Below are 10873 nucleotides of genomic sequence, written 5' to 3'. Positions count from 1 at the left end.
TGTGCAACATATGTGCAACAAATACCAATTTCCAACACTCAAATAGCAACATATGAAAATGTCTCAATTTTATTGCATTCTTGAATTTGTAACAATATATTAAGTTATTGCAATAAATTTTAGCCTAGCAATAACACTAATTTCTTGTAGTGAGAGTAGCTACCTAATGCAATAAAATCAAGCACGTCACCGGGAATTGGAAGAGTTGAAGAAGACCTTGCTTTTAGTAGATTTTGGACAGCTTCAGCTCCTTTCCATTTCAACTTGGGCTAGTTATCCTTCAAAATAATCCTCATCCCCTGATTTCCAAAGGAGATCATCTTGTGATGGACTGAAATTATGAAAGTTTTGAAAATCTCGGATCTTCCCATTTTTTGTTGTTGGTTCTGAGAGAGAAAAACTGGTTGAGAAAAAAGGGAAAATGAGAGCATAATAAAAAACCTATTTTTCGGGGCCCAAAAACCTAATAAAAAAACCTATTTTTCGGTCCATTAAGAAGAGAATCGATTCTGTGGGAAGGAATTTAAGCAACGCAGTAGCAATGCTACGTGGCGTATTATGATTCGTTGATTGGTAAACATAAAATGATATTTTTTTTTCCTATTTTCTTCTTTCTTTCTTCCCCGTTCCTCTCTCTCTCTTCTCTGTCGATCCAAACGGCGAATCGAAGTCGATTCATCTAGAAACCAGAAAAATCAATTGATTCACCTCGAATCCTTTGATTTTTGCAGCTAAAACTGGAGGCTTGCTGGTCTAAGGAGCTTTGGGATGCAAGCTTCACTCACAGATTCGGCGTTCAGGAAAACTATCTCGGCTTCATCGGCTAAGGAGCTTTGGGATATACTCGAGAAAGGTAACGAAGAAGCGAAACTTGTTAGATTAGAGAAAAAATTCGAAGAACTTAGCATGTATGAAGGAGTATCGATCGATTCATACTCCGATATAGGGTTACGGAAGTCGTAGAGCAATTGCGTCTTTTGAAAATTGTGAAGTCTGATTGTGAGGTTGTTAAGAAGATGTTAGCGTTGCTCTCAGGTTCATCATACAGTGATGCTGTTCCTCTTTTGGGAGAACTCATTGATATGAAGGCGCTTGATATGAATCTTAATAAGCTTGTTGAGTTTTTTCGTTCCTATGATTCGTTCTCAGAGATGAAATTGCTCATGAGGCTTTGGGTTATGCTGCAAACTTTTCACACATGTTGGGATTATGGTAGGCCTGAGATGAAAGAGCTTATGAGGCTTTATGTCACCATCCATAGGTTTCTTCTGGCTCTCTCTGTTTCTACATGTCTCAAAATTTAGCACTTACACTTGTAGATTGTTTTTGGCTTTGTAGATTTCTTAGGCTCTGTAAAAAAATGAGATGCTTCACATCAACACCTAAAGAAACTGGTGGGAACAGAAGAAAGCCAACAAGCATCGGTGAGGTTTTGAACTCTTCATGACTATTGTTTTTTGGCTATGGAGGTTCAGCGCTCTCGGATCTCCATCAAGCTTTGGTAGAATATCTACCTGTTCTCTTGGGATTAAGTAAAGATGCAATATATACTGTTATGTGTTTATAAGAAATAGATTTGTTTGGTTTCAGATATTTATACTTGACCCTGCTGTATTTGTAATGTTCTTCAGGTAGCCATCTACAGTTTAAAGTACCATTCAATTGGGTAAATCAGGAGGATGAGGTAGAGATGCTGTTACTAGCATAGTAGTTTGTCTGCAAGTGTCATCATAATATAACAGACTCTTACATGTTTACTTTTAACCAGGAAATAGAGATGTCAAACGTTTAGTATGAAGTTTTATCCGTTTTGCATCTAATGGCAATACTACAAATGTCTCAACCCAATTTTAGACTTCTCTGATAGTTTATATATCTTCAATATGCATTACTTTTTTACTTGGGTACAAAGCTTATGAGTAGCAAAAATGCAGGTTTATAAGAAATGCTCACCTGAAATTGGTATCACACATTAAAGTTCAAGAATCAGAACTATTTTCTTTGTAAATCACCTGAAATTGGTTTTACACAATTAAAAAACTTGAAATTGTTTACAAATTTTGAATTATGATGATTGAGCAACCTTAATAGGGTTTCTTTAGTAGAAGATGATTTTGTTTAAAGTTATTAGTAGGTTATTTTGATTAGTTTAATATTAATTATATGAGTTTCTGGAGTGGAGATGGTCTTACTCTTTTTTGTTTTCATTTCTTTTTTTACTTTTGTTGACTCAACTAAATCAGCATGTGGGGACCCATACTCCAACTCCTGCCTACGTGGTATTTATACACTGAAAAATAATTATTTCTCTAACTCATTATTGCAAAATGCCTAACCAAGATGAAAAAGAGGTGGTGGACGACGTCGTGCTACAGTGGTCTCATATATACCGATCTGTTCGTCCAGAACTAGGGCTGGGCATTCGGATAATCCATTCGGGTTCAGGTATTACCCATTCGGGTTCGGATAAACGAGTTTAGAAAAATAGAATCCATTGGGTATTTTTAGATATATGGATTCAGTTCGGTTTGGGTACTATCGGGTTCGGGTCGGTTTGAGTTACAAATTTTAGAACCCGATTAGTACCCGAACTACTGGGTACCCAAAAAAATATAATTAAATTTAAATAAATTTAGTTAAATTTTGACTTACATAACAAAATATTTTAGATATTTTGATTATTTTTGATATTTAGGTATAAAACTAAACTAAATATTCAAAATTATAATCATAATTTTGGGGTAATTGCATTATATTAATGATAAATATTATAAATATGTTTATATGTTCGGATTTAATGGGTACCCAAACGGGTACCGGGTATTACCCGATCCTAATCCGAACCCACGGGTATTAGAAAATAGAACCCAATAGGGTTTTATAGGCAAACCCGTACCCAACCCGAATCCGGTTTTTCGGGTCGGGTTCCGGATTAGGTATTCGGGTACGGTTATTATGCCTAGGTCTATCCGGAACTGTAAAAAAAAGCAGTAGTAATTTTTTTTTAATTATAAAAAACTTTTATTTTTCTTATAAATGTATGTTACCGCTACCAAAAAGGCAAAGCAAAGATGAATAATATCGGATAAACCATTTCCCATGTCACCAACTCACTAAAGCAAAAGTAATTTCTTTCTCTTTTGTGGGTGAATAAATCACTAATTAACATTTTTTTTTTCTTTTCTTTTCTAAATGACAAATATTTCTCATGAACCGAAATATTTGACTGATATGTTGGAGAACCAGTATCGTGATTCATGAACCTATGTTTCGATCATATGTTAGTTTATGTCTGTCGTATCTTGTACATGTTAACAAATATTAGACTATTAGTTCGGCAAATACGTTATTACTTTTATCTACTACTGCGTACTGTGAACATGTCTTTTTTTTCTCTCAATATGTTAACAATATTAGACTATTACATCATTACATGTTAAAAAAGTATATTTTCTCTACTACTGTTTTTTACTTCTTTTTTTTAAAAAAAAATCATTTTACGTACCCCCTATCCAAGTACATGTAATTCCAAAAATCCCTAATGAAAGGAAAATCTTAATAAATTGATACTTTTTTTTTTGTCAACTGATTTTAGATTGATATATATAGATTACATACGATGTTAAAACCACCCCCTAATTTGAGAAAAGTCAGAAAAAAAATCGATCTAAAGGGTATCCCAAACATATAGGCCCGCCTAACTGATCTACCCTGAAAATATACCATATGAACAGGGACTTTACAAAAAGAATTACTCCTTTAAAGAGCTAATACCACTTGCAGAACCAAAAACTTCAAAAAAAGGAAGAAACTCTCTCATCCGTAAAGAGATCTTCTACCCAAACCGGAAACCCCATCGCCACATAGGATTGTACCAGACCTTGACTTAAAGCACTTTGAGCAATGAGATTAGCTCCTCTATTTGCTGCAACTCCTTCAAACACCAACAACCAGTCGACTATAAATGCCAAGACCCCCAGAACTTCTGATGATTGAAATCTGAAGGAAGGGCAAGCCTGCGGTCTGTTGATAATTCCAACCATAAAGATATCATCCACTGCAAACACAACCTTATTCAAATTGTGACTTTTCATACTCTCAACTGCCCACACAATAGAAACCACATGAGCTTCCAAACTGCTTTTGATATTAGAGAAAGATCTCCTACTATGGAGAAGGACCAACCCTTTCTCATCTCTTACGACCCAAGCTGCTCCCACCAGAGACTTCTTTTTTGACCAAGAAAAACCAATATTACATTTAACCCAATCTTTTTGCGGAGGTTTCCATGCCGTAGTTACAGAGACCCTCGGGGAACGAGAGTTTGATCCCCCTTCTGCAGGTGTAGTTATCCTTTCTCCTTCAACCACCTGAGCTGCACACCAATCCTCCACATCTTTCCTTACTTTCTGCATAGTTTCCAAAGGAGAGAACCTTTTACCTTCAAAAAAGAATAGATTCCTGTTCTTCCAGATTCTCCAAATAATCCAAGGAAAACTTCTTCTAACTCAAACGGCCAAATTCTATTATCTCTATTAATCAAGAGATAGTAGATAATAGAGAAAACCGAACCTTGATCCATACCAAACTCAGGTGTAGGAAAGTCCGACAAGGCCCAAATTTGTCTCGCGAGAGAACAACCAAATAGAACATGGTGAATGGACTCTCCTTCAAAACCACACGTTTGGCAACTATTGTCCACCTTCATTCCTCGACAAGATAATAGCTGCATAACCGGAATCGCCCCACTCAGAATTTTCCACCAAAAAACTTTGATTTTGGGTTCAGTTTTAAGTTTCCAAACCTGAATCTTAAGCTCATTTAGCGAAGGTTGGACTGAAGCTTCTACTAATAGTGGTCTCATATTAATCTGAGTAGCTAGCCAATATCCGGACTTCACTGAGTAAGCCCCACTCTGGTTATGCTTCCAGACCCAGAAGTCATCCATGGCCACCACCAGTTTATGTTCTTTTATCAGCACCACGTCCCCTGCATAGAACTGATCCTCTAATTTGTCGATATCCCAATCCTTTCTAGTTGGAACAATGAGATCACTCACCAACAAATCAATGTTTATTATGGGGTTTTTTATCCAAGGGACTCGCATCCCATTATCATCCAACCAAGGGTCCATCCACACTCTAATACTTTTGCCATTACCCACTCTCTTCACTAACCCTTGTTTCAAAAGATCTCTGCCATGAAGAATGCTCCTCCAAACGAAAGACGGTCTTGAACCCAGCACCGCATTAAGAAAGTCAGATTCAGGATAATATCTACTCTTGATAACTCTGGAGAAAAAAACAGTTTGGGAATTGAATCAACCTCCAAGTCTGTTTTGCTAAAAGGGCCTGATTTAAAAGTCCTATATCCCTGAAACCAAGACCACCGAGATCCTTTAGTAGGCACATCTTCTCCCAACTCACCCAATGAATCTTCCTTAAGTGCTCATTAGAGTTCCACCAAAATTCAGCCATTGCACTTGTCAAATTTCTAAAAGTAGTTTTAGGAAGTTTGAAACAGGACATGGCGAACACTGGCATTGCCAAAGCCACCGCTTGGAGCATGATTTCTTTTCCTCCTTGCGAAAGCGATCTTGAGAACCACGAAGATGTTTTGCTCTTGAGGCTGATTTTGATGTAATCCAACATTTCTAACTTAGAACCACTGAAACATTCAGGTAAACCTAAATATACCCCTGCCCCTCCTTCATTCACAATTTCAAGCGTTGCTTTAACCTCCAGCTTATCAGACTTTCTCACTTTAGAAACAAAAGAAATTGAAGACTTGTTTAGGTTGATTGTCTGACCAGTGGCCTTCCCATAGACCTTAAGGATATTATACAGAACCAAAGCTTGCTCCTTATTAGCCTTACAAATGAATAAGCTATCATCTGCGAATAGGAGATGGTGAATGTTTGGTCCCTGATCTGAAAACTGCATTCCATCAAGAAGACCCAAGGATTGTGCTTTAATCAGTAAGTGCGTCAAACCTTCAGTACACGTGACAAAGAGAAAAGGAGACAAAGGATCTCCTTGACGCAACCCTCTTTGTGGAATAATCATGCCAAAAGGATTATCATTGATGAGAACCGCATACGTAACAGAGGAGACACACATCATCATCCAATCAACCCATTTCTGATGAAAACCTAAAGCTGAAAGCAGAGTTCGAAGATAACTCCATTCCACACGATCATACGCTTTGGACATATCCGTTTTCACCGCCATGAATTCCTTTGCGAACTTGTCTTTGGTATGAAGGCTATGAACAACTTCATGCGCGACCAGAATGTTGTCAGAAATGAGCCTACCAGGAACAAAGGCTGTTTGAGTTTCTGAAACAATCAGATCCAAAAAAGGCTTCAATCTCTTGACCAGCACCTTTGACACTATCTTATAAAGGACCGAACAAAGGCTGATCGGACGTAAGTCAGACATCACCACCGGGTGGATAACCTTTGGCAGAAGACACAAGTGTGTGTAATTCCACTCTACCGGCATAACTCATGTATCAAAAACCACCTCTAGAATCACCTGATCACCAACAATGTATCAGTAATGCTGGAAAAATAAACCCGACATTCCATCTGGTCTAGGAGCACTACCCGGTTTAATCGAGAACACAACTTCTATAATTTCTTCAGATGAGACCTCTCTTATCAAGCACTCATTCATATGATCATAAATTTTTGATGGAAAGTCCTCAAACCATTGGCCGAAACTGGTTGGATTGGAAGATTTTAACAGCTCATTAAAATAAGCCAAAGCCACTTCTCCTTTAGCTCATTCAGAGAACTGTTCATTACCATTGATATCCAAGAGCTTTTCAATGCTTTTTTTTGCTCTATTGTTTTTAACAGAGTTCTGAAAAAACTTGGAATTTCTATCTCCACAATGCATCCACTTCTCCCTACTTCTCTGACTCCAATAGAATTCCTCTTCCCAATACGCTTTAGCCAATTCCTTTTTAAGGAAGAAGATTTCATGGAATCTCGGAGATAAAACTGATTGTTCCACTTCGAGAGCTATTTCAATCTTATGAATGTTCTCTTTTGTATTCATATTATTCTCCCGTTTCCAACTGCTAAGAGCTCTTCTACAGACTCTAAGCCGTTCTGAGACATTCAGATTTCATTCAACTGCCCCTGATCTCCAAGATTGTAAAATCGTCTCTTCAACTCTTGGCTTATGTAAAAATCTTTTATCAAACCGGAATTGACCTCTATAAGAGTCTTGAGACGCCATCAGATTCACCAAAACCGGTCTATGGTCCGACCCTCTCATTTCCAGGAAATGTTGATTAGAAGCCGGAAACTTTTTAAACCACTCTTTGTTGCCAAAAGCTCTATCCAATCTACTCTGGATCCAAAGATCATATCTCCTACCAGCCCAGGTGAAACAATTTCCGGAACTTGACATTTCCACCATCCCACAAAACTCGAGCATTTCCTTGAAAGGTTTAAACAAGGACTCACTTCTTTTAGGCCCTCCAATTTTCTCCCCATTGTGCAAAATATCGTTAAAATCACCAACTATGCACCAACTATCTCTTCTGCCAACACCTATTCTGCTCAACCTTTCCCACACCACCTTTCTTTTCTTAAAATCTGGATCTCCATAAACATAGGATAAAAATAAATTCACCCCACCAAATTGGACTTGGAGATCCACCAAATTCTTATCAGCAAACTTGATCTCAACCTTCACACTATCCTTCCATAAAATCGCCAAACCCCCACACTTTCCAACCGGCTCGACTGAATAAACCTTATCATACCCCAAAAAACATTGTAAGTCAACTACTAAATCCCTACTATTCATAGTTTCCATAAGAAAAAACATCTCGAGAAAATGTTTTTTATGCATCTCCTTGAGACGAGGAAAAGCCAAGTCTTGAGACCGTCCCAAGCCCTGGCAATTCTAGCTTATTATGCTCATTACACGTTGGGCAATCCCTCCTTTGGGATTACCTCTAAGGGATTTAACTTTGTAGATTTTTCAGCGCTTGATCCCTCATCAACTGCTTTTCTTTTCTCCTTCACCCCACTATTCCAGCCGAGCTTCAAAATCTGGAGATCTTCCGCCCTTAAGATCTCCTTTGGTTTGGCTTTTCTCTGGTTTTTAGTAGGTCTCTTCCTTGCCTTGGCCTTTAAAGGTTTAATCCCGGAAGACCCAGCCTCATAGAGACCAGGACTAAAAACCGTCAGACTATCTTGAAAAGGCTGCGATAGAGCAAGAAAATTGGCCGAAACTTGCAATGAATTAGGAGCTATGGATTCCCTCCTCCAATCATGTTCCACAACACCCGAAGATGAGGCCATCATCAAGTTGGTCAACCCTTTCACTCCTTTAGATCTTTCCTGGATAATCCTCTCTTCTTCATAATTGAAAACCCTGCCTTTGTCTTTGTTTAGGTCCATGTGCACTATAGGCAGAGGTTCTAACCTTAGCATCGATTTTTGTAATAATGGATCTTTTTCAACCTCTCCAACAGATTTCATAACCTTATTCTTCCTCAGCAATAATTCAGTCTCATCCGCAACCATTAGATATTGACGCATTCCTTCAAGTACATCAGGAGCAATCCTTGGTCTTCCAGTCGCAGAATCCACTCCCACCTGATCCTCCCTTAGCACACCGAAAAGAGGATCCGATTCCTTCAAAATCACTGACTGTTTCCTCTTTTCCACAGGCTTCCCCAAACGTCTAGCCATAGCTGCATCTTGTCTCTCTTTGATGAGTATAGGACAGAGATCATTCTCATGGGTTAGACGTTGACACTCAAAACACCTCTTCTGGATTCTCTCATACTGGAACCTCACTGTTGCAGAACCCCCTTTTGGCAGATTGACCACTTTTGATCTTCTCAAATGTCTTGAAATATCAAAAGAGACTTTGACCCTCACGAATTCCTGTAACTGAGGCACCTACGGATCAAAAGCCAATTCCAATACTTGCCCAATCAACTCACCCAGAGCGGTAATCGCCGCCTTAGTGTAATAATTTATCGGCATATTCCAAATATGGACCCAAATTGGAATTAACATCAAGTAGTTATCACGAGGATGTTCATACCAACGATCAATCGCTAGTGCCCATTCATTAAAGGTATGAACCCCTTTATCTAAAACCTCTTGAAGATCATGCTCTGATTCAAAGATGAACTGAAATTTCTCTTTTGTGAGAGCTATCCCTTTAACCCGACCCTCTTTTTGCCATTTACTTGGCATATTCCTCAGCAGACGGTTCATTGGTTGACAAATCGGGTTTAAAACTCTACCCACCAGGCTAAAAGTATTTCTAACCGTGGAAAAATACTCTGGGAGATCTGGCATCTCAAACGGTAAATTTTCTTCTTCCCTGATCGACATCGCCATAAGAGCTTTATCCATGGCCGACGACATCCTTATTTCCGCTAATTCTCTGACAGATTTCCTAGAACACCACCAAACCCAGACTAAGAGCAAATAAGAATAAACCCTAGTTTTGGACTCAGATCTGGGCAAATAGTACTACTATGTGAATAAAAGAGGAGAGATACGATGAAAAGAAAAGTGTTTTTTCCACTGTAACTCTATACTCAAAACTAGTCGAAGACACTATCTGATAAAGAAAGACTTAAGCCCAAAAAAGAGAAGCGATGAAATGCATGTTCTAGGAAATAGAAATGATAGGGTATGAAATCATGGACCGTGAATAAATTGATACTCATGTTGGGATAAACAAAGGTCAACTGAGAGTAAGTGTTAATTTAGCTATTACTTAACATTGGTACAAAAAACAAAAAAAGTGTTAGCTATTATAGTAATATAAGAGTATAATAAGGAACAGTAATACTAATAAGAGTATTCTTGATTTCGTCAAAGAAACAAAAAAAAAAAGCTACTGGGTGTAGTAGAACTGAAAATGTGAAAGTAAGTGGGTAAATAGAAAACTATAATAAGAAACAGTAATATTTGGAGGAAAACAAAAAAAAGAAACCCAAAATATATTGATGTCCAAAATAAAATCATAAAAGAATTCTTTTTTTTTCGTCAATAAATTTTTAAAAATAAAATCAAACTATACTAGTAGTATGTTTTGTTTATTTAAATGGCTGCTATTGTTTGTTTATTTTCTTTAGTGATACGAATTTATGAAATGTGTGCATTACTCACTGATATGTAACAAAAACACTAATAAAAAAAACTGTACTAGTAGTATCAATGTAAAAAACACTAATAAAAAGGTCGTCATGACTCACTGATATGTAACCCTTTGATTCCCAGTTTCTTCTATAAGTGGACATTTGATTTCAGAAAGAATCCATAAAACCCATAGAAATTGGGAGAGCCAACCTTTTTTGTTTTTATTTTTTTAATGTTTCATTTGCTTGCTTTCGTTGTTGACCCAACTAAATCAGCATGTGGGGACCCATACTCCTACCTACGTGGTATATATTTTATTAAACACTAGCTAGTATATATATATATATATTTTTTTACTTTTTTTTCTCTACTTCATTATTGCAAAATGTCTAACCAAGAAGTGCAAGGGTAAGACGTGCTGTAGTGGTATTTGTTCGTCGGGAACTGTCAATTTTTCTCGCTTATTTCTTTTTGTAAGGAAAAATTCTTCTCATAAATGTAAGTATAATCGTTACCAAAAGGCAAGGGAAATGTGAACAATAATATCTCGGATAAACCATATTTTCTCATGTCACCAACTCACTAAAATTAGTAGATAGATTCCGTTGGGGTGGTGTAAATAAATCCCTAATGAATATTTTTTTTTCTTTTTATAAAAAATATAAGACTGAATGTATATATCATGAACTGAAATATTTTACTTGATCAAGTGTAATAGCAAATCATATCAAAAGTTTATTGTAC

At 37.3% G+C, this 10873-nt stretch overlaps 4 protein-coding genes across 15 annotated transcripts; 1 reads left to right on the top strand and 3 right to left on the bottom strand.

The window, feature by feature from the left end:
* The first annotated feature begins 525 nt into the window (after positions 1 to 525).
* LOC104706798 (uncharacterized) lies at positions 526 to 3429 on the top strand. Of its 12 annotated transcripts, none has more exons than XR_015564629.1 (5): positions 550 to 853; positions 1036 to 1261; positions 1339 to 1501; positions 1632 to 1684; positions 1769 to 1848. XR_015564629.1 is itself a non-coding variant. In XM_010423027.3 (5 exons), the coding sequence occupies exons 1-5, from the start codon at positions 769 to 771 to the stop codon at positions 2292 to 2294; spliced, it is 387 nt and encodes a 128-aa protein (XP_010421329.1). In that variant the 5' UTR covers positions 607 to 768; the 3' UTR covers positions 2295 to 3429. The 12 variants fall into 12 exon arrangements, 5 of the variants coding, with proteins under 5 accessions (XP_010421329.1, XP_087319450.1, XP_087319449.1 ...); XR_015564630.1 differs by having other exon boundaries at positions 1339 to 1532; XR_015564633.1 differs by having other exon boundaries at positions 607 to 853; positions 1150 to 1261.
* A 277-nt stretch (positions 3430 to 3706) lies between these two features.
* Positions 3707 to 5134, bottom strand: LOC147939816 (uncharacterized). Its single transcript, XM_087461042.1, has 3 exons — positions 4573 to 5134; positions 3881 to 4441; positions 3707 to 3711 (listed from the first exon to the last, which is right to left on the bottom strand). Exons 1-3 carry the CDS (start codon positions 5132 to 5134, stop codon positions 3707 to 3709), a joined length of 1128 nt encoding a protein of 375 aa, XP_087317168.1.
* LOC147939814 (uncharacterized) lies at positions 4407 to 9406 on the bottom strand. Its single transcript, XM_087461040.1, has 2 exons — positions 9032 to 9406; positions 4407 to 8929 (listed from the first exon to the last, which is right to left on the bottom strand). Exons 1-2 carry the CDS (start codon positions 9404 to 9406, stop codon positions 7940 to 7942), a joined length of 1365 nt encoding a protein of 454 aa, XP_087317166.1. The 3' UTR covers positions 4407 to 7939.
* Positions 6786 to 7823, bottom strand: LOC147939815 (uncharacterized). Its single transcript, XM_087461041.1, has 2 exons — positions 7223 to 7823; positions 6786 to 7117 (listed from the first exon to the last, which is right to left on the bottom strand). Exons 1-2 carry the CDS (start codon positions 7821 to 7823, stop codon positions 6786 to 6788), a joined length of 933 nt encoding a protein of 310 aa, XP_087317167.1.
* Positions 9407 to 10873: the final 1467 nt, after the last annotated feature.

This window comes from Camelina sativa, chromosome 8 (genome assembly GCF_030686135.1).
Source record: "Camelina sativa cultivar CO46 ecotype springtype chromosome 8, ASM3068613v1".
NCBI lineage: Eukaryota > Viridiplantae > Streptophyta > Magnoliopsida > Brassicales > Brassicaceae > Camelina > Camelina sativa.
The sequence above is the reverse complement of the archived record's forward strand: the minus strand, read 5'-3'. Positions and strand labels throughout refer to the sequence as shown.